The 23,951-nt window shown below is 37.3% G+C and overlaps 2 protein-coding genes across 11 annotated transcripts; both read right to left on the bottom strand.

Moving 5' to 3' along the window:
• Nucleotides 1–5,318: 5,318 nt before the first annotated feature.
• On the bottom strand, nucleotides 5,319–5,794 carry LOC111206586 (NADPH-dependent diflavin oxidoreductase 1-like). Its single transcript, XM_022703847.2, has one exon. It carries the CDS (start codon nucleotides 5,722–5,724, stop codon nucleotides 5,455–5,457), a length of 270 nt encoding a protein of 89 aa, XP_022559568.1. The 5' UTR covers nucleotides 5,725–5,794; the 3' UTR covers nucleotides 5,319–5,454.
• A 4,463-nt stretch (nucleotides 5,795–10,257) lies between these two features.
• LOC106412793 (NADPH-dependent diflavin oxidoreductase 1) lies at nucleotides 10,258–13,772 on the bottom strand. Of its 10 annotated transcripts, none has more exons than XM_022703839.2 (12): nucleotides 13,530–13,772; nucleotides 13,220–13,297; nucleotides 12,905–13,131; nucleotides 12,702–12,793; nucleotides 12,321–12,503; nucleotides 11,974–12,053; nucleotides 11,800–11,874; nucleotides 11,592–11,702; nucleotides 11,373–11,504; nucleotides 11,164–11,283; nucleotides 10,863–11,079; nucleotides 10,258–10,775 (listed from the first exon to the last, which is right to left on the bottom strand). In XM_022703839.2, the coding sequence occupies exons 4-12, from the start codon at nucleotides 12,718–12,720 to the stop codon at nucleotides 10,516–10,518; spliced, it is 1,197 nt and encodes a 398-aa protein (XP_022559560.2). In that variant the 5' UTR covers nucleotides 12,721–12,793; nucleotides 12,905–13,131; nucleotides 13,220–13,297; nucleotides 13,530–13,772; the 3' UTR covers nucleotides 10,258–10,515. The 10 variants fall into 10 exon arrangements, with proteins under 10 accessions (XP_022559560.2, XP_022559556.2, XP_022559561.2 ...); XM_022703835.2 differs by having other exon boundaries at nucleotides 13,027–13,131; XM_022703840.2 differs by having other exon boundaries at nucleotides 12,702–12,786; nucleotides 13,027–13,131.
• Between the last annotated feature and the right edge of the window lie 10,179 nt (nucleotides 13,773–23,951).

The raw sequence follows: 23,951 nt of genomic DNA, 5'->3' as shown, positions 1-23,951 counted from the left end.
AAGCGATGACCATATCTTAAGAATTTTATTGGTTTTATTATGATAATTTTTTTTCAGACGGACACACTACCAGCCACAAAAGTTTCATTAACTTATTCGTAAGATAGTGTCTTCAGAATTCCTAATTGAAACAATGTGTTGAACCATGTACCAGGATCCACAGATCACTTTTGGGTTCAAATTTCTGAGTAAACAGAAAACCCAAACATGAAGCCCAAATATATTATGAACAATCGTAAATGAAACGCAGCGCGTTGTGAGATGGGACACGTGTCACGCTGTCGACGCTCGACTTTCTGACCTGGATCCTAGGTGGCATCACAGGAGGGTCACCAACATCTTTATATATATATAGATAACATAACTAAATATATATTTTTAATTAAAATTCGATTAAAAGTATCTGAAAATAGTTGAGGATAAATAAATTATTATAAAGTATCCGAACTTTTGCTCAAAAAAAAGTATCCAAACTAGCCGAAAGTATCTGAAACCATCCGGATAGTTTTATCCGAAATATCCAAAGTAATCAGAAATATCCAAATTTTTAATCTAAATTATCCTAATTATTTGATATTTTACCTTAAATAACCGATATTTTATCCAAATTATCCAAACTACCTAAACTATCCGAACCGAACCGGATCCAAATGAGAACCAAATTTTTCTGGGTATTTTTCGGTTCCTACACTTACTATCCAAACCGAACCGAACCCGAAACTATCCGAACCGAACCAAAAATAGGTCAAATAGTCAATGGATCCTCTATCCGAACTACCCGAAATCCAAAATACCCGAACCGAACCGAACCGATACCCGAAATGCCCAGGCCTAATTGTGATTGCCCAAATTTTTTTTTTTAAAAGTGGTCGATTGTATTATTTGATTTTTGTGATATGCTTCTTCATTTCCCCAAGCTCTTTTTCCAATCCAGTTGCGTTAATATGAACATCAAAAATCAAGTGAAACAGATACCAGATCCTGACGGCGACATGGCTTTTGAGGCAGCAGATGTTATACTCTTTGAATTAAGAAATCCTAGTCTCTGGATATTCTTCGTTATGTGGGAGAAGAAGACCAAATAAATTTTACGAGAGACCAAATACAAATGTAAAAATAACCACGTTTCGAGATGATGCCAAAATAATGCCAACTAAGCTGCTGAGTCATCCTCCGTTAATGCAAATGTAAACAGTGTTAGGTTAATGCATGTATTTGCCTGTACGGGCAAAGTGCAGGTATGTAATTCAAAATTTAAGTCAGTGTGGGAAAGTTTTAGCATGCTACAGAAGTGCAGGTATGAATATTCCTAGAATTAACGGTGCGGGTATGGATTAGCCATTTTCCCCACAATCTCTCTATATCATGTCATGCGTTGTAATCACAAAAAACTAAACAGAAAATATTAATAACAAAGTTTCCGTCCACTTTGTAACAGTTGACTATTTCATTTTTAATTTTGTGCATTCAATGATTAGTTGAAAAATAAATATGCACACATAATAATTGAGTACTAAATCTCTCAATCAAAGAAATAACTAAAGTGTTCTTATACAATAAATCTATTACAATAAAGTTGAGTTTTCTCACTTCTCATGATGCCACCTCACCACTCATATGTTTAAAATTGGACATGTGTCACTTTTACTATCTCCTCATCTTTTTTATTTGGGCTGTCATCACTCTTTCTTATGTGTGTGTTTATGGGTCTTTACAAAATGTAACTCATCTGACCCGTTTTCGTTTAGGATTTTCTCTATTCCCCGACACCAAGCAATTACCGCTGTTCCTCCTTTGTTCTTCGTCTCACGCCGGGCGTGTCTTCTTGAGTTTTCTACCTTTGCTTTGTGTTGGACCATTCATGGACATTTTATTACACAAAGCCCAACCACAAATTTTTAAGCCCTCTTCTTTCTTTACCTATGTGCTCAAGCCGAAAAGTACACATTGCGCTTCGTTTTTTTTTCTTTCGACAATCGACGACGAGTAACGCCTTTTCTTTACATTCAATAGTTGTAATGATCGCAATAATAATCATTAAACCAGTCTCTCCACTCCCTCGCATTGATTTCTCATACACTCTTTCATGGTAACGTATGAAACTTTAGGACTATAAATACAGACGGAGGAAGGACAAGATAATCATATCTCCCAACAAAACATTCCATACTTTCCCTTTGAAGCTCATCTATCATTAAATCTGACGTTGAGAGGCTTGGAGTAGAGATCAACCAAAGAAACCATGCCATCTCTGCACGTGACGCCATTAAAGGTACACAAGTTCTTTGCTGGCAGACCAATCTAGGGATTGATTCTTAAAGCTTATAAGCTGATGTATTTCTATGTACACAGACTGAGATAGTGATGCTTGAAGTGAAAGAGAGAAGATAGATAAGAAGGAGAGTATTGTTACAAATCGAGATATAGAAAAGTTTACAGGCTCTCTCTGTTTTTGAGCGAAGGGTGTGGAAGTAAAAAAATATGAACGGAAAATCTAGAATTTTAGATCGGCCATTAGACTGGAAGTGGAAGTTCAAGAAAGATATTGATAAACAAAGGACAGAGACAATAAAGTCAAAAGATACATACATCTATGCACTCACGTTCCATGTTACCTCTTCTGATTTTTTGTTATATTATCAAAAACTTTTAACGTCAATATTAGTAACATATACAAACAAATAATGTTTTTTTTTCCTGAGAAAACAAACAAATAATGTTCATTTATTATCGTATGTATGACAAACAAAGGTTAAATACCAGAAGTCTAGAACGGACAAAATCAATTAATAAAATAATAGTATAATAAAATCCTAAATTTCAAGGGAATATTTTTCTAATGAAATGTTAAAAAGTGATATATTTGTTACTACATTATAGGTGTCTAATAGGTGAGATTAAGAGATGTGATTAAGTCTTCCACAAGCTATATCCTATTAACCATTTTTTTTTATTTTTAGTTTTTTTTTTGTGACCAACATATCTCATTTTTAGTTTTGTCCAATTATTTCTAAATATTACACTTCAATCATCTATGTTTACAAATATCTATTATAGGGCTACACTACCACATTTACAAATCCTGTTATGTCTACTGTATCCAGCTTCACCGCCTTCGACAGTACATCATCCAATACAAATATAGAGCTAAAGAGACTTTACACCATAATATTTCCTTTTCGACATTCTCTTTAGGTTCTAATCTTTCTCTAAAACACCGGCTCTGACAAATGATCAATTCCCAGCTTCTAGAAGACTTCAGAGGTAAGGCTACTGAAGTTAGTCAAAATTCATTTTTAATACATTAGAAATTAATATTCAATAAATTAATATAAAGTTTCGGTCCCAAGTTGGACCGATTCAAAGACATAAATCGATAAAATAATAAAATAATATTTTTTTTACCGAATCTTATGTAAATATATGGCCCCATTTAAATCATAATTAATAATTTATGTATATATTACATTTTATATAAGTACAAACAAACAATTGTATTGTTTGCTTTGTAATAGAATTATCTCTATATTTTATTAACACTTCAATATATTTCACTAATATTTAGTATAATTATAACTAAACCATATTTAAATTTTATAAAACATGTTTTCTATACACCAAATAATATAATAAAAATAATGTGAAAGTTAAATTTTGAAAAATTAACTAATATATATACAGTAAAATCAATTATTTTCCCTTTTATAAAAAATATATTCTAAAATAATAAAATCCAGAAAAGAAAACTTTTTATAAATTAATCAGTATCATAATCTCATATTTAATAATTTATAGAGTTTTTACTGTATATGATGTAAGACTAGAGAAAGAAGATGAAAGAAAACATAAATCATTCTTCAACTCGACATATACGATTTTGCTGCTTCTCACTAACAATCATATGCTATACTATCAATATAAGCTCCATTGACATAATTTAAGGTCAAGAAAACATCAGCGGGGAAAGGCAAAATTGTGATCGTCCAGAATCCATGTCACCACACAACTGTTGAGAACTCGAGCTACAAGTCGTCCACTTCCCAAATGCGATCAATGTCCAAAGATCGGGTATCTAAAATGCAAGTTTTATGTAACACATATTTTCAGTGGTGGTCCCTGCAATGTGTCAATGATTTGCATGTGGTAAAGAAGGTCACCGAAGTCAGTCATGGTCATGTGAGAAATATCTCCGCCCACAAACATACACTATGTCTAATCAAGCATGCACATATGACAAAAAAAAGTATAGGACATCTTAGATTTACAAAATGATTTAAACTAATGTTTTAGCTATTGTTATGAGTCCTTATTGTTAATGATTTGTTTCTAAAATAAACAGCCATATTATTATTACCTCTAGAATCATTTATAAGTTTTTTAGGAACTAAAATATTGGAATCATCTATGTTAAAAAGTGATTCTTAAAAATATTACAAGTTGCACGCAGATCATAAATGGTTTGATCAAATTTGAGTTTCATATATTTTGCATGGATTTATTAGAGCTACAAAACTTCCGAATGAAAAAGAAAACAACATGTGAGACAACAACAAAATAATATACCTATCAACTTACAACTATAATGAATTCAAAAACCACATTTAAAACTTACAAACATTATCAACTAGACAACGACCAATAGTTGTATGTGGGTAATCAAAAATCATACAAACAAAAACAAAATATTCAGTTTAGTCTTAGTTCTAATACGCAAGGTCAGAAAAAGATTTAGTTATTTTTTTGCCCAACAATACAAGCCAACCAAAGGCATTTTGAGACCGATAAAACTAATAGAAGGCATGCTATATATGTATGACGTAGATTTACACAAAAACATCGTAAAAGAAGAAACTTTTGCATATTTGACGCTCTTTCTAAACACAACTTAGAAGTTGCTAAAAAAATCTTTACTAAAAAAAACAATTACCCGTAACCACACAAAAACATAACTTAGAAGTTGCAAAAAAACTCTCATATTTTAATATAAAAGTTTAAATATTATAGACCAACTTGATATAGTTTTTAACCCAAGAAAATTGAATTACATTTAAAATAAAATAAAATACGACACATAAATAATTGAAACAACATCCAGGCAAACGAATAGTAAATAAATAAATTTTGAGTGATTGACTAACATTGATTTTAAAATCTAATGTTATTTAATTGATGGTTTTCTATGTACACATTGAAATCTTGTATTATTCAGTGAATGATTTATTCAAACAAACTCTAGTTAAAAATGAAAAGAGTAAAACCTCTCGTTATATAAAAAATTAAAATTAAAATTAAATTATACATAGAATCCTAAATGCATACAATCAAACAAATCATCTTCGCCTGAATCGTTCAATGTGAATACAAAATCAATTTAAATAAAAATCCAATGATTCTTATAACTACTAATCCAAACATTACATGATATATGGAGGAAGTTGGGTTTAAGACCAAGCTTCAACATTGTATTTTCTCCCAAGCCTTGAGCCACCGTGAAGCCATTTCCTTTGATCCTCCGGTCTCCTCCATCACAATCTCCTCCAAAGCCGACATCACATCACAAGGCATTTTCGTGGACGAGCCCGCCACGTAAACGGCAGCTCCATCGCATAGCAAATCCCAAACTTCCTTCCCCATCTCTCGGATTTTGTGTTGCACGTAAACCTTCTTCGGCTGGTCTCTAGAGAATGCAGTGTAAAACCCGCCGCCTCTTACTTCAGAGAGCATGCCTCTTGTTAGAATGAAAATTTATTTCTAGAGAATGAAGAACATGAGGGAAAGAGAAAGTACGAGAGAGATGTAGATTTCAAAATGCAAGAGAGAGAAGTAGAGAATAGTTTCCTTAATTTAATTGTAGATCTGAATACAAGTATTTAAAGGCAAGTTGCCTCAGTACACAATAAATAAAATATTCATTGTTTTAAAATATCTTCAATGGTCTTCTTCTCTCTTCTTCTTCTCTTCAATAAAATACTCCAGTATAGTAATCCTTATAAAACCTTATAAAACTTTATAAGTCTCTAGCTTAATTCTCAAGTCTGGCAGTTTACTTCTCAAGTCTGGCAGCTTAATTCTCAAGTCTAACAGCTTACTTCTCAAGTCTGGCAGCTTACTTCTGCTTCATGTCAACACTACCCCTCAAGCTTGGCCATATGGAACAAGTCAAGCTTGGAAGCCATGAAGTATTTCCTCATTAAAACCTCAACTAGGTAAAACCCTTTGGGAGAAAACCCAAGTCAAGGAAAAAGAGTAGAACACTTCATGAAAGAGATATCAGTGACATGAGAGGTCTATGAGTCCCAATTTTGGATGAATGAACTCACAGACTTTAGTGCTTGCTGCCTTGGTGAAGATATCAGCTAACTGATCTTCACTTCTAGTATAGCAGGGTAAAATGATCTTCTGCTCCACACCTTGTCTCACCTTGTGACAGTCAACTTCAATGTGTTTAGTCCTTTCATGGAATACTGAGTTTGATGCTATGTGGATAGCTGCCTGGTTATCACAATGCATTGTGATTGGTGTTGTTGCTTCTATGCCCAAGTCTCTTAGCAGGTTCCTGATCCAAATGAGTTCACTAGTTAGCTTCCTCATTGCCCTATACTCTGCCTCTGCACTTGAACATGATACCACCTTTTGCTTATTGCTCTTCCATGTGACTAGGTTGCCTCCAATGAAAGTACAATAGCCTGTTGTTGACCTCCTGTCTACTCTATCACCAGCCCAATCAGCATCACAATATCCCACTATCTCTGTACTCTTATTGCAACCCATCCAAACACCTTGACTAGGATCCTCCCTTAGATATCTCATGATCCTTTCCACCACATTCCAATGATGAACCTTTGGTGCTTGCATATGTTGACTGGCTTGATTTACAGCAAAACAGATGTCTGGTCTTGTAATGGTGAGATAGATTAGCTTCCCAACCATCCTTCTATAGAGCTTGAAGTCGCCAAATGGAGTATCCTCAAACTACCCCTCACGCAAGACCTTGTAACCTTCTTCAAGTGGTGTCTTAGCTACTCTTGCTCCAAGTTCACCTGCCTCTTTTAAAAGGTCAAGTGTGTACTTTCTTTGAGATAAGAAAAGACCCTGTTTAGAGCGGCATATTTCTATCCCTAGAAAGTACTTTAGCTCACCCAAATCTTTAATATCAAAGGTAGACTTAAGAAAAATTTTAGTAGAGATGATACCTTCCTTGTCACTTCATGTGATGATGATATCATCTACATAGATCAGAATCACCACAATTCCTTGCTTACTTGTGAGGGTAAAAAGTGTGCGATCAGCTTCTGACTTTACAAACCCTTTTCCATTGAGGGTTGTACTCAGCTTGTGATACCAGGCTCTTGGAGACTGTTTTAATCCATAGATTGATTTCTTCATCCTTAGGACATTTCCTGGCTTGACCATGTCTTCCATACCAGGTGGTGGTCTCATATACACCTCATCCTCAATCTTTCCTTGTAGAAATGCATTCTTGACATTCATCTGCCATAGATCCCATTCCAAGTTCACAGCCAAAGAGAGCAGAATTCTTATGGTGTGAAGCTTAGCTAATGGTGCAAAGGTGTCTAAATAGTCTTCTCCATAGACTTGGGTATATCCTCTTGCAACCAGCCTTGTCTTTTTCCTTTCTGGTTTCCCATTAGCTAGGTACTTGATGGTGAAGAGAAGCCGACTTGTCACTGCCTTCTTTCCGTTTTTGGAAGTTCAGTCTCAAACCATGTATCATTCTTGAACATAGCTTCTTCATATGTTCTTGGAATGTATTCCTGATCAAATTCACTGATGAAGACTTGATGATCTTCTGGATATTGAGCAAGGGAGCATACTGCACTTATTGGGTGAGCTACAGCTTCAGCATTGAAGTAAACTTTTGTATTGATCCATTGTGAGGGTTTCCTGATCCTTGTACTCCTTCTCAAAGGTTGTATCTGCTCAGGTTCTGCTTCATTTCCTTCACTTGGCGCCTCTACTTGAGTTTGTATCTGCTCAGGTTCTGCTTCATTTCCTTCACTTGGCGCCTCTACTTGAGTCTCAACATCTGATTATGATGGCATCTCATCTTGATCATGAGCTACTGAGTTCTCTTCAGGTTGAGCTTGTGTAGACTGCTCAACATTTCTACTGCCCCTCTCATGATCAGGATGAGTGCTCTCAACACTATCAGCTTCAGTAGATGGTACATTTTCTGGGACAGGTTCCACCCTTGGTAAAGAGGGCATACTGATTCCCAGGCTCTCCATTACTCTCCTAAGGTTGTTTGCTCTATCTGAGGCTGATTGAGAAAGATCTTTGAGCTCTTCCCAACTCTTTCCATCACAATAGCCTCTAGATTCTACAAACTTCACATCCCTTGAGACAAGAACCCTTCTTGACTCTGGATCATAGCACTTATACCCCTTCTGAGTTGGAGAGTAACCAATGAACATAGCTTTTGAGCTTTTAGCATCAAGCTTGTTCCTCAGCTCCCCAGGTATCATCACAAAACAGAGGCATCCAAACACACGCAAGTGGTCCAAAAATGGTTTGGTCTTGTTTAGGACCTCAAAAGGAGACATGTCGTTGAGGACTTTAGTTGGAGTTCTATTGATCAGATAAGTAGTAGACATCACAGCATCACTCCAGAATCTTTTTGGAACATTGGTGTAGAACATCATTGATCTTGCTACCTCCATCAAATGTCTGTTCTTCCTCTCAGCAACTCCATTCTGTTGAGGAGTGTAAGGACAACTTGTCTGGTGAGTAATCCCATGTTGAGCAAGATATTGCTTGAATGCATGACTTGTATACTCTCCACCATTATCTGACCTTAGAATTTTCATCTTGGTATTGATATGGTTGCAGATATGGGTCTGGAAATTCTTGAAAGCATCCAACACCCTGTCCTTAGACGGAATCAGTGTCACCCAAGTGTATTTGGATTTCTCATCAATGAAGGTGACAAAGTATTTGTGGTTCTCTCTGGACACACATGGAGCAGTCCATACATCAGAGTGAACTAGGTCAAAACATCTTTCATAGATGGTGCTAGACTGTGGGAAGACTGTTCTACAATGCTTCCCCAATATGCAAGCTTCACAATCATCATTCTTGAAGACCACACCTGGAAGCATCAAGTTTAGGGCTCTTGTATGAGGATGTCCCAACCTAGCATGCCATAGTGTGCTATCAACCCAGCTGGATGTACTAGCCAAACACTGAGAAGTGGAAGGTCTAGACATCTCTGTCTTCTGAAGATGATAGAGTTCATTGTGAACGTGCCCCTTTCCAATCACTTGGTCTGTCTTTAAGTCTTGAAATTCAACCTCATCTGGTCTGAAGATAACCTGACAACTCAGATCAACAGTAGCCTTTCTCACAGATAGCAAGTTTGATGTAAACTGAGGCATATACAAGGCAGTAGATTCCCTATCAAACAACCTTAGGTTCCTTATCCCTTCTATCTTAATCTTATCACCATTTGCTATTTGAACATTCCCTGAGGCAGGCTGGACATCACTAATCAAGTTCCTATCACTAATCATGTGATGGCTTGCTCCTGAATCTATAATGATAGGTTTAGGGTCAAGAGAGTGTGTACCAGCCTTCTTTGATGAGATAAAGGCTTGGATAAGAGAATGTAGGTCACTCATGATTGCTGGACCATCAGTGTTGGCTGCACTATCAGTACTTCTCCATGTTCCTTCTTCATTTGAACTACCAATGACAGATGAATACATGGTTCGACCTTGAATCGATGGATGCTCAAACTCCTTGATTACATTCCTGGCTTGATTCAAGTCACTTCTTCTTGGCATATTCCGCTTCTTATGTTGTTCCTTAGCCTTCTTGTACTCTGGAAACAATACCATGTTGGAGTTCTTCCTCATGAAGAGATATGAACCAGTGGACAATAGATTGTTCCAACTGATTTTGAGATAAACTGGACTCTGATGCAGCTTTTCCTGATATGGCTGAAGCTTTCTTGAGTTCCAGAGAATAGGATACTCCTCTATCTTGAGTTCTGGTGAGGTTCTTCTCTTTTGAAAGACCTTTGGGGCAGTGGATAAAATGATGTATCCAACATATTTTGAAGATAATCTGAGAAAGAAATAAAGAAATTTGTGGAAGCTTTTGTGAGGTTCAAAAGCTTATTGATCTGATACCAAGTTAGAAAGAGAGAATTATTGAGAGTTTATTTCTGGAAAATGAAGAACATGAAGGAAAGAGAGTAAGAGAGAAATGTAGATTTCAAAATGTAAGTGAGAGAAGGAGAGAATAGTTTCCTTAATTTAATTATAGATCTGGATACAAGTATTTAAAGGCAAGTTGCCTCAGTACACAATAAATAAAATATTCATTGTTTTAAAATATATTCAATGGTCTTCTTTTCTCTTCAATAAAATACTCCAGTATATTAATCCTTATAAAACCTTATAAGTCTCTGGCTTAATTCTGCTTCATGTCAACACCTCCTTCTCAAGTCTGGCAGCTTACTTCTCAAATCTAGCAGCTTACTTATGCTTCATGTCAACACCTCCTTCTCTTGCATGGGACTCCCAGAAGTCGCGGTATAAAAAATCTGTGTCCGTTTCTGGAACCAAAGAACAACATGACTGGTGCGGTCGGGCTAGTCTCAGCTTGCACGGCTCTCTCAGCTTGCACGGCTCTCTCAGCTATGAACCCACGGAACGGGGCACATCCGGTTCCAGGTCCCACTAAGATGAGCGGAACAGACTGTGGTGGAGCAGGAAGAGAGCTTTTGTGAAACCAAACCGGTATGTTTACCCCTAAACACAACGGAACACAAATTGTAAGATAATACATAGAAACAAAGAACCGAGTCAGTTATGGTAAAGAAGAAGCAAAGTTCTAACCTTGTTCAGGTGTGAGGCTTGCGAGCCAAGTGGAGCATAGACCCTTTCGAGGTCTCTTATAAGGGGTCATCCATGATACTACGCTTACGGTCAAATGTACTTGAGCAGGGTAGGCCAAAGGAGATGAAGATATCGAAAAAGCTCTTGGTTTTAGAGCTGGTACTAACTGTACAAGCCACTCGAAAGGCATCTGCACCGAAGGAAAATCCTCTAGCACCTGTCACAGGCATTAGCAATACGATATATTTGGTTAAAAGAGTCGATGTGTGTTCAAGACAAATCATGGTCCTTATTTGGTTACCTCAAGGACGCTTCTTCTTTCCTTCTGATTGTAATTGTAGAGGTCATCCCGTCCCTCTGGTGAGGCAAAGTATTGCAGTCTTGCCTTCTCATGTTCAGCTGTTGCATAGAAGCTCATCACCTGAACAGAGATGATACATTGTAAGGGCTTCCATCAAATACTAGTTTGACACATAAACTCAATGAAAAAGACATTAAAGAGCTCTTTACCTCAGAGAAGTATCGTCGAGGTGAAGCGGATGTAACGTCCATTGTTAATTCAACAAAAGTCTTAAGCTTAATAGGGACATGTGTAATTACTTCTCCAAATGAACCATTACTCTCTGTCTCTCTTGGATGAACCTGAAAGTAAATTAATTCTCAAAATTTACTTTGAAATCTCAATTAGACCATCTGAGATCATTATGTCAACAGAGTGGAGCTACTTACTGTGATAAATGATTCCGGGTCCAAATCACAGCGTTCTATAAACGCATCTACTGCTGAAGAATCTTGGCTTGGAAGAAGCTCAACAACATCGCCAACTTCATATTTGATACTCTTTAATGAGAAAACCAAAGAGGATGATAAAACTTCAACAAAGAGGAGAAAATTGATTGTTCGACGACTTAAATTAAGTGATAGCAAAATTACTTACAGAAGAAACAAATTGGAACTCGAAGTGGCGGACATCCTTTGTACTTCCAGCTTTCGTCAGGACTTCATTTTTAGTCTGCGTGATGGAAATATTTAAAGCCAAGGTAAGGGAATAACCAGCGAGGTTGCATAGCATATATAACATACAACAAAAAGATATAATGGATGTGCATACCATCTTGAGAAAGCAGTCTGGTTTACTTTTGTCCTTGGATAATTTTCCGGGTGACATTTCACTGGCTCTTTCTATGATATCTGTAAATACATAAGAGGCATATTATGCAATAGAATTTTCCCAGAACAGGTGAAGTACTACATGACCCTTTTCATGATGCCAACTGAAACAGAACATTCGAATTAATTTTTCTTCATTGACATTTCTAGCAATAAACATTTATAACTAGACATAAAGTACCCTGTGAAGTAGAGCATAACATAGTCCTAAGCTAACACGAATGAAGCAAAGTATCCACACTATGAATTCCCTTCTCAAGAACATGATGGGAATAAAACTTGGTGTACCCGACTCTACCATCAATGCAGGCTCCAGTGTTTCTTGCTTATGATATACAATCCTATATTTGGGCTGATCAATTAATTCATCTCGAGGAATCACCACATCTGGACCTTTAGGAAAGTATTTGGGATTGATCTGATATAATGTACCCCACAAAGACAGCATCCAAGGATCGAGTTGCTTCGTACCTGAAAAATAAAGAGAACACAAAAAACTGAAAATTTAGTATTCAAACACTTGACACCATAGTACTAAACAAGCAACAGCAAGAACATGGATATTATAGCTTCCACTGACCAAATGGTTCATTTGCAATCAAAGAATAAAGGTAGGATTAAATCTGACAAGAGTCTTTTATTTTACTCAATAATAATACCGTTCCATACCCTGGTGGGTGTTGATCATCTCCCAGACCTTTCTCAATGATGGTTGTGGCCCCAAGATCTAGTAATCTTTTGTCTAGCTTCTTTGCTACAAACTAAAGCCATATCAGAAGAAAATAATGTCATGAATATTTGTGGCAGAGAAGAATAACTCAGACAAGTCTCAACATTTCTGGTTGTGGGGGATTTTTAGTTTGCTAATATACCTCTTCCTCGGTAAAGCCAATTTTTTTTCTTTCATATTGATGATTACATGAAAACAGAACCAGAAATAAAATGTATGTCGAGAAGAATGTGAAACGATTTATATAGTGGCAGATGCAATTACATTGTACTTCTGGTAACCTGAATCACCTAGTCCAAACACTGCAAAGCGAACTCGTTGCAACCAAGAGTTTCCCAAGTTTCTTTGAAGAAGGAACTTCCAAAACTCCTTCAGTGATTTAAGGAAAAAAAAAGACAAGGAAGGTACAAACAATAAACTAAAACTGCATTATTGGTAATGAAAATTCACAACGAACCTTAAAAGAATCTGGAGAGTCTCCTTGCCCTGTAGTGGATACAACAAAAACAATAGCCTCCTCATGAGGTAAGGAACTCTGCAACAAACAAAAAAAGGCAACTTTCAATAAGAATTTGAAGTTATAAAGGAAAAAGCTTTTATATGTTTACTCGAAGAGGTGATTACTAGTATGAAGAGAATATGACAACAATCATCGGTTCTAAGTGATGTAACAGAGGAATTGTAACGGTTCCCTTCACATTAAGCAGTCAATAAACGAAGCAAAGAACACAGTAAGAAGCTATTAAAATCAACAAGAGCTCACATACGGGGTCGAATTCGTCGGTGGAGACGATAGAAGCAGGACAACCTCGGCGTTCAGCTTCACGGCCAATACGCTCTGCCGCATCAAGAGCGTTTCCGGTCTGAGAAGCATACAACACGAGCAGCTTCCTCTGCTTTTCTCCCATCAAGACAAATAATACTCCCTATAGCTCTGCAAAGACGCAAGTACATCACGGGAAGCCCAAATCGTCTGGTTTGGTTACATAAGCCCAATATACCTTTAAACTTGAAGCGTAATGACTCCTTTATATATTAGGAGCTTTAGACTCTGTTTGTTTCACAATTTGTCATCCCCGTCTAGATGATTCATTTGTATGATCTATTTAGATGATCCATTCAGATTTTTGTGACTGTTTGTTTGTCCATCCAAATAACTCATCTAGATGAATCATCTAAATGAATCATCTAAATGAATCTTATGTTTGTTTCTTTATTTTCATTTCCATCTAAATGAGTTTAGTAAACAAATTACCAAAATACTCTTGTGTTGATTTAATCATATATTTGATATTAATTTTAACTATATTATATTTGATTATTTAATCTAATATGTAAAAGAATTATTTCAAAATTAACGAGTGCGGTTTGGGGGGGGGGGGAAACAAGATTTTTTGGTTTTAGCGGGAAAACACACTTTTCGATTTTGGCTAGAAAATGAGATTTTGCGATTTAGGCGGGAAAAAGCGTTTTTGCGGTTTTGGCGGGAAAACGGGATTTTCGGTTTGGCGGGAAAACGAGTTTTTTCGATTTTGGCCGGAAAACAAGATTTTGCGGTTTTGGCGGGAAAACGGTTTTTTTTCGATTTTGGCCGGAAAACAAGATTTGCGATTTTGGCGGGAAATTGCGTTTTTACGGTTTTGGCGGGAAAACGAGATTTTCGGTTTTGGCGGGAAAACGAGATTTTCGGTTTTGGTGGGAAAACGAGATTTTCGGTTTTGGCCGGAAAACGAGATTTTGCGACTTTGACGGGAAAACGCATTTTTGCAGTTTTGGCGGGAGAACGAGATTTTTCGATTTTGGCCGGAAAACGAGATTTTGCGATTTTGTTGGGAAAACACATTTTTGCAGTTTTGCGGGAAAATGAGATTTTCGGTTTTGGTGGGAAACACGTTTTTTTTTTTGTTTTGGCAGGAAAACAAAAAAAAATTGGTTTTGGCGAGAAAAGAAGATTTTTCATTTTGACGGAAAAACGATATTTTACAATTTTGACGGGAAAACGCGTTTTGTGATTTTTGCGGGAAAACACGTTTTTGGGGTTTTGGCGTGAAAACACGTTTTTGCAATTTTTGCGGGAAAACACGTTATGGCGGGAAAACAGGTTATGGCGGGAAGATACGTTTTTCCAATTTTGGCGGAAAAACGTATTTTTGTGTTTTAGCGGAAAATGCGTTTTGGGGTTTTGGCGTGAAAACATGTTTTTGTGATTTTCACATGAAAACACGTTTTTGCAAATGTGGCGTAAAAACACATTTTTCCAATTTTGGCGGGAAAATGCGTTTTGGGGTTTTGACGTGAAAAATTAGTTTTTAGGTTTTCGCGGGAAAACGCGTTTTTGTGGTTTTGTCAGTTTTCATGTGTGAGAAAATAATATTATGTTTAGGTTTGTAATTTGTGAATTATATTAAGGGCATAATAGACATTATACCATTTTGAATGAACCATCTCCATTTAAATGATCTAAATTGGTTCAGCTGGATGAACTTTAAAATTAAGCCTAAATTTCTGAAAGTCATTCGGATGATCCATTTGGATGAGTTGCACTTTTAGTGCCTAAACAAACAAAACTCTCATCTTCATCCATATGGCTCATCCGGATGGAGAAACAAACATACCGTTATTTAAATAAAGAACTAACATGACTGAAACGAAAATAAAAAAAAAGGTTGATGATCAAAATGAAAACCAAACTAAAGAGTAACATTGTTGAATGAACTTTCAGTATTGTGAGACTAACCTTTTTCTTGGTAATAAGTTCCACGGGACCAGTGGTAGCAAAAACCTCCAGAGCATAGGTTCTCTCACCTTAATATAGACGTTTCTAACACACCTGTAATTTCAAAAAGAGTTATTTTTGGTTTCACCGTAGGTTCACCAACCAATAGTATTTCATTCTTTCAAATTTCATATCTTTTAGAAAAAAAAACAAAGTATTGTCAAGTTATGTTATGTCTTTTTTTAAATAATAATAAAAATAGTAGTTACAGAAAAAAAGAATTTTAAAAAAATATTTTTAACGTCGTTAGCAAAACACTAAACCCTAAATCATAATCCCTAAACCCTAAATCTTAAACCCTAAACCCTTGGGTATACCCTTAAACCCTTGGAGAAATCATAAACTCTAAATAAAAACACTAAACACTAAAACCCTAAACCATAAACCTTAAATCCTAAACCTTAAACCCTAAAGTGTTTTAGTGTTTAGTGTTTTTGATTTAGAGCTTAGGATTTATCCAAGGTTTTAGGATTTATCCAACAGTTTAGGGTTTACCCAAGGGTTTAGGATTTATGATTTATGGTTTAGGGTTTAGAGATTAGGATTTAGGGTTTAGCGTTTTGCTGACGACGTTAAAAATATTTTTTTTTTTGTAATTATTACTATTTTATTTATTTATTTCTTTTTACCTTTTAATTTTAAAAACATAATTAATTTGACAATATTTTGTTTTCTTTTTTAAAAGATATCGAATATGAAATAACATAATCCTATTGGTCGGTTAATCTAAAGGTTCACGCCGGAGGTAGGTTGAACCCAAAAATAAGTATTTCAAAAAAAGTAAGACAAACTAAACAAGGAAAATACAACCAACACTTATATAGCAAGCGATGAGTGAAAATAGCGATTCCCTAAGATAATCAAAAAATTTCCAAATAAAATTCAGAGAAAAGCTGAACACGAATTTATGAGGCTCACAAGCAGAAAACTTTGAGCTCACTAATGAGACAAGATTAAGGCAAAAACAGGAACCATACATAAAATGAACAAAAGGAGATTAAAAACTCACCACAGCGGCGGCAAGTAGTTAACAGAAGAGAGAAGCAATCACAGAAATTAAAGTCCAAGACATACACCACGAAGAACATCAGCAGGATCACATAAATGAAATCAAATTGAATCTGAGGCTTATAGAACAAAACCGTATTGCATATATATATAAGGTAAGTGGTAACACAGAGAAAGCGGAAACCTGAGGAGTAAAGGATATGGGTATCAAATTAAAGAAAGGTTTTGGCTCAAGTAATCGGGAAGTGGAAGATCGATCAAAAAGGGGATTAGGGTTACTACTCTGGGTTTCAGGTGTAGCCAATCGACCCGACACCCATCATATTCATACCAGAATATCAGCTTCATTCGGTTTTAGGAGGATTCAAACCTGGCCCAAACCGGTTTTATCGGACCAGGTTCGGCTAATTAAGTGGAATTTTCTAGTCCTCCAACTGCTTGATTGATCGAGTTGGATTGGATTCCTTCCAATCTTCAGGAGTTAGTTACTGACAAACATGGTATTTGCAGCAACTGCCACGAGAATGCTACGATTCTTTTGATAATATGGATATGAAAAGGGGATTGGCTAAGAGGGACAAGACACTGGGATAATCGAATTTTCGATGGCCAACCTACTAAATAATCTCAGCAAGCTTTCCCTTGAGAAACTTTTGAAGCTCCATAACTGAGAATCCAACCTGTTCAGTCCAAGTTGCCAAAGTCGGCCGGTTAGACCAATCTACGAACTCCCATTCCAGACATTTGCTCATCCAATAAGAACTCTACACATCCCACTTCACCTGTCATTGGACTCTCTCGCCAACAAAAGGGATCTCAGCAAAAACATCTTTGCCACCACGGTGATAGCCTTATTGTTCCTCTCAATTGTACAACGTGCGTCCCAGGCCAAGTGAGAGTCTTTGCTGAATATCAGTTCCTCAACAAGGTCTCTCCCAGAGAAACGGTTGGGCGTAGGATTAAATGACTTATGAAGCACCTCAACCGCAGAATTTAGCTGTTGTTCTTCGTCATTAGGAACTCTATCATCAAACTCCAGACCAAACCTTCGCCGCGTCACCTACCACTGCAATATTAGTTCCGTCCCGTGGAATCGCTGAAAAGACTCTGCTGCATTGTGTACTACAGAACCATATTCGACATAAATCAAGAAAAGGCTCCACAGTTTTGATGGCGTCTTCTACGGCATTTCTAACTAGTCAACAACATGCTGATTCCATGTGGTGTTCTCCTGGAGCAACAAGGACAGAAGAAACATAGCTGCTCATCGACGGCAAACCGTAGCAAGCAGGGTGAAATGATGAAGGACAACTAGCTATTGCATCGAAGCAAATCTCCACCAAGATGACAAATTAACACTTAACACACACCACAGTTCGTCCTCAGTTAATTCCCAAACCTTGGCCTTAGCCTTATCTCAGCCTCATCGTCGCTACTAGACTCATCATCCGTCTTCTCCTGTTCGCTGAGAATGTTCTTGGCCAAGTGCGAAGAGCGGTTCTTGTCCCCATGCATACAGTGCCATATCACAAACCTTCACTCTCTTCGGAAGCAGGCGCTTCTTGGTTAGCATCTTGTTCTTGACTTGAGTCGACATCTTCTTCTTTGAGACAAGCATCACAAGCTGTAACTAGAGAGTTAAACCACTTACTGTTACAAACTACAGAAAATAGCAGGTTTTCTTCATGCTTCTCTTGTTCTGTTTTTGGTCTTGTTCAAAGAAAAGAAAACAGAGGAACGTTTGTGTATAGAACGTATGAGTGAGACAGTAGTAGAGAAAGATGAAGTAGAGAACTGATTTCTTAGTTGTTTACACTACATAACACTGGCCATTACATATTTATACAGAGAACATAACACTCTGGATCTTTCTCCATTTATCCTTATTATTAACTTATTACCTTCTTTTCCCACGTTTTATTTTTTGTGGTTTGAGAACAAATAGGCACTATTCAACACTCCCTCTTGCCTTTTTGTTCCTCAAACCAAGTTGAACACGAAACCTTTCAAAAGGTTGTCCTCCCAATGCCTTAGTGAGTGTATCAGCCAGCTGCTCTTCACTCTTGCAATATTCCAGCTTGATGTCTCCATTTTTCACAGATTCTCTAACAAAGTGATACTTGATTTGAATGTGCTTGGTTCTTCTATGCTGGACTTGATTTTTCCCAATTGCAATGGCTGATTGACTGTCACAGTAGATAGGAACTCCCTCTTGAGTGTTGAACTTCAAATCTTCAAGCAAACACATTAGCCATATTGCTTGATTTGTTGCTGCACACAAAGCCATGTATTCTGCCTCAGCGGTGGATTGAACGATAGTGTCTTGCTTGCTGGTTTTCCATGAGAATATTGCAGACCCAATGCTAAAGCAATATCCAGTTGTTGATTTTAGATCTTCTTTGCATCCTCCCCAATCACTATCTGAATATCCAACAAGCTTTGGCTCCTTGACTGCAGAAAACATCAATCCTATATCAGCTGTCCCTTTGATGTATCTGAGAACTCTCTTTGCCTCCTTGAAATGCTTGGCTTTTGGTTCCTTCAGATACCTAGACAAATAAGATGCAGAGAACATCAGATCAGGTCGAGTAGCTGTTAGATACAACAGACCTCCCACAAGGCTCCTATAAGTTTTAGAATCATCAAGTTCTTCTTCTTCATCTTGATTCTTGCCTTGAGGTGCTAATGTTGTTCTCATGATCTTGCATTCTTTCATGTTGAACTTCTCCAACAGCTTCTTTGCATAGCATTCTTGGGATAGAAAAATTCCTTCTTCACTCTGCACAATCTCCATCCCCAAGAAATAGTTCAACAGTCCTAGATCAGACATCTCAAATTCATTCTTCATTGCCATCTTGAAATCATCCACCATTTTCTTGTCGTCTCCGGTGACAATAAGATCGTCCACATAGATGCACACCACCAAAATCTTCCCATGAGCTTCTTTTGTGTATAAAGCATGATCATTGTCACTTCTCTTGAAGTTTTCTTGCAAGAAAAAATCATCAATTCGGTTGTACCATGCTCTAGGTGCCTGCTTTAAACCATAAAGAGATTTGTGTGGACGAAGAACACAGTCTTCCTTTCCTTCTTCTTCAAACCCAGGTGGTTTCTCAGCATATATCTCTTCTTCTAGCTTTCCGTTTAGAAAAGCAGACTTGACATCAAGTTGAAATAACTCCCATTTTCTTTGAGCAGCAACAGCAAGAAGTAGTCTGATAGTTTCATGTCTTGAAACTGGGGCAAAAGTCTCCAAATAATCAACTCCATGCTGCTGAGTAAATCCCTTAGCCACTAACCTTGCTTTGTGCTTCGTAACATCTCCTTTTGCATTTGTTTTGAGCCTGAATATCCACTTGACTTCCACCACATTTTTGTCTGCAGGTCTTTTAACCAATTGCCATGTTTTGTTCTTCTCAATCATGTGTATTTCTTCTTCCATAGCATGTCTCCACTCAGTATGCTTTACAGCTTCTTCGAATGTTTCTGGTTCTTCAAAACTCAAGTAACATCCTTCACATACTTCAGCAGATTCAACATCAACGTGTGGAGCAGTACATAAGATATCATTCATTGATCTGGTTCTTCTATTTGGCTGGCTTGAACTGCTTTATGGACTGTCAGGATCTAGATTAAAGGGCACCGGCTGAATGATTCTTCTCCCTCTGGATTCACCATCTCTAGAACTTGAATCACCAACCCTTAGATCTTCTTGTCTACAATCTGGTTCTAGAGATACAACAGATTGTTTATTCACTCTTTTTGCTTCCAGTCCCATTTGCTTCCTTCATCAAATATCACATCGCTTGAAACGTCTATTTTGTCTTCCTCCAGCAAATAGACTCAGTAGCCTTTAGTTTGAGAGCTGTAGCCAACAAAGATTGTTTTCTTGGACTTGTCATCCCACTTCTTTCTCTTTTCATCTAGTATGTGTACATAACATACACAACCAAACACCTTTAAATGATTCATTGATGGCTTTGTTCCATTCCAAGCTTCAAGCGGCGTCTTGTTCTCAAGTGCTTTGGTCAGAATTCTGTTTGGAATGTAAGCTGCTGTATGGACATCTTCTGCCCAGAACTTCATTGGTAAGTCTTTAGCTTTGATCATGGCCCTTGCCATCTCCACTAGACTTCTGTTTCTTCTTTCCGAGACACCATTTTGTTGTGGAGAATATGCTGCTGTTAACTGTCTTTCGATGCCATGATCCTCCAAAAACTTTGTGAATTCTCCAGAGAGATATTCAGATCCTCTGTCTGATCTAATCTTCTTTATCTTGCAGCTAGCTTGATTTTCGACAAGGTTTTTGAACTTCTTGAAGGTTTGAAAGACTTCTGATTTTGACTTCAAGAAATAAACCCAGACCATCCTTGTTGCATCATCAATGAATGTGAGGAAATATCGGCTCCCAATGATTGATAAACTCTGCATTGGTCCACACACATCACTGTGAATCAACTCAAGTTTCTTTGTTGCTCTTGTCTCTGATTCTTTTGGGAATGAATCACGACTATGTTTGCTTAGAATACAGCTCTCGCAACCTTCCTTCTCCACCACGAACTTGGGAGGATTCATAACCATATCCATTGACTGCAAGATCTTCAGATTTGAGTAACCAGTGTGCCCAAGCCTTTGATGCCATAATTCTGCAGCTTCATTTTTTGCCACCATTGCTGTTTCAGGGCTTGAGGACCACTTGATGGGAAAGCTCTTGTTCACCATCTCCACTTCAGCTACCTTTCTTCCAGCACCATCATGTATGATGCAACATCTTTTCTTAAAGGTGACTTGATATCCATTTTCAATCATTTGAGGGACACTTAACAGATTCTTTGCAAGCGTTGGCACAAGAAAAACATCTCGGATGATTCTCTTGCCTTTCTTTGTCATGACTTCAACGTCTCCTTTTCCTTTGATCATAAACAGAGATCCATTACCAACTCTTATTGGAACTTTGATGTTTGTGTTGATTCTGGAAAACACCTTTTCATTTGGAGTCATGTGATTAGTGCACCCACTATCAATGAGCCATAAGTTCTCTTCAAATGACTCTTGATCATCCTGTCTTGCGGTGAACAAGTGATTATCTTCTGCTTCTTCTGGTTTCTTGCTTTTGCATTCTCTTGAAAAGTGACCAGACTTTCCACAGTTGTAGCATTCACTTCTACCTTTGTTTTTGTTGAAGTCTGGCTTCTTTCTTCCATTCTTTAGATAGCAGACATCTTCATTGTGATTGTCTTTCTTGCAGAAGCCACACCACTTTTTCCCTTTTCCTTTATAGCTTGTACTCCATGAGCTTGTCTTGCCATGGTCTCTGACTTTCAAGCTTCTAAAGCGTGCATGGAATGCACCTTCACCATTTTCTTCATCTTCAGGGAAGAACTTCTTTTCATGAGCTTCCAAAGATCCCACCAACTCAGCAAAGGTTATTGTCTTGGGATCTTTAATTTCTTCCATCAGTGATGACAATGGAGCATAGCTCTTGGGCATAGAAGCTAGAATTTTAACCACCAAATCAAAGTTTGATCTTCCTTCACCTAGAGCTCTCATTTGATTAGCTACAGCCTGGATTCTTCCAGAGTAAGGCTTGACCTTTTCTCCTTCCTTCATTTTCAGATTCTCAAAATCTCTTCTCAAGGCTTGTAGTCTAACCATCTTAACTTTTTCATTATCTTGATAGGAATGTTCAAGTAGCTCCCATGCTTGCTTGGCTGAGGTTGCAGAAAGAATTTTGTCAAAGACAACATCAGCTACAGCAAGTTGAATGAGTTGTAGAGCTGCTGTGTCTTTCGTCTTACGGGATCGTCAGTCTCCAACCTCTTTTGCATTGTCAGCTCCAGACATCTCTGGTGATCTGGATGGTGGTTCAGGAAGTCCCTCTTCAACTATTTCCCAAAGCTCTCTGTTCATTAGAGTTGTCTTCATTCTAGCCGCCCAGAATTCATAATTATGTCCATAAAAGACAGCCACAAGTTGTGAAGATTGCAGGTTTGACGCCATGTGTTTTTCTTCTTGTTGTTCTTCTTTCCTTCTTGTTCTTTTGTTTTGCTGGTTCTGTCTTGTTCGTTTCTTGTTTAGACTTGTTCAAGTTTCTTCAGTCTTGTTCAGCAAGGCTCCAGGGATCAGCAGGAGCTCTGATACCATGTTACAAACTGCAGAAAACTGCAGGTTTTCTTCATGCTTCTCTTGTTCTGTTTTTGGTCTTGTTCAAGGAAAAGAAAACAGATGAACTTTTGTGTATAGAACGTATGAGTGAGACAGTAGTAGAGAAAGATGAAGTAGAGAACTGATTTCTTAGTTGTTTACACTACATAACACTGGCCATTGCATATTTATACAAAGAACATAACACTCTCGATCTTTCTCCATTTATCCTTATTATTAACTTATTACCTTCTTTTTCCACGTTTTATTTTTTGTGGTTTGAGAACAAATAGGCACTATTCAACACTTACCCTTGCGAGATTTTATAAGGCATCTCTCGTGACGTACCTTTGGAAACGTAAGCGAAACGCCAACCAAGAGCAGAGAGATGCTTCTTTGCCTTCAACGAGAATTGTTGAGCTCCTTTCGTCGTCCGTCTTTCTTTCTTCTACAATGGACAGCCTTTTTTGGAGTGCTTCTGGGTACCTTTCCGCTTCTAAAATGATGAATACACATGAGTCCTATACAGTTCATAGAAAATTTGAACACCTTAGATGTTGCACAGTGACTACTATCTAGTGAGTGATATATATGGTACTTAGTCTATATATGATAATTTCAGAAAAAAAAATATAGTTTTATTGTCCCTTGCATGGATTCTCAAGGGTGAAGGTGATAGCTGGGTTTATATCCCACAAACGTAGGGTAATTGCAGAGATTTTGGGAACTAAACAGATTTTGAACTGAACGCACGAGAGAGCCAAACATTTTACATGATCTATCTCCCTTTTGTACAGGGAAGTCACAACCATTCTTTCTAAGTTCAAATTCTTTGAGCCCATTTGATCATCTTGTTACTATTACATAGAGATGTCAAATGGGCAGGCTATAAATGGGTGGTCCGTGTCCAAATCGATATGGTCCAAAATGGACAGACCCATATTAAACCATAATTAAAATTTGTCCAGATGGGTGAACCCAATTATATCTATGGACAACATTGGGCTTAACCAATTGGACAATGGGCGGCCCAATAACCTTAAATGTCTAGGGTTTGAAAAAATTGGGAAAAACACAAATCACCTCTTTTTTTTCTTTCCGTCTTACTCTTGCGATTTTTCTTCGTGTTTGATTCTTCCTCTTCTAGTCCTCGTCTTCGATTTTCTTCTTCGAGTCCTCGTATTCGATTCTTCCTCTTCGTGTTCGATTTTTCTTCCGCGTCTTCATTCTTCTTCGATTTTCTTTCGATTCTTCACCAACT

The sequence above is a fragment of the Brassica napus genome, chromosome C5 (genome assembly GCF_020379485.1).
Source record: "Brassica napus cultivar Da-Ae chromosome C5, Da-Ae, whole genome shotgun sequence".
Taxonomy (NCBI): Eukaryota; Viridiplantae; Streptophyta; class Magnoliopsida; order Brassicales; family Brassicaceae; genus Brassica; species Brassica napus.
Note: the sequence above shows the minus strand (reverse complement) of the source record. Positions and strands in the feature narration are given on the sequence as shown.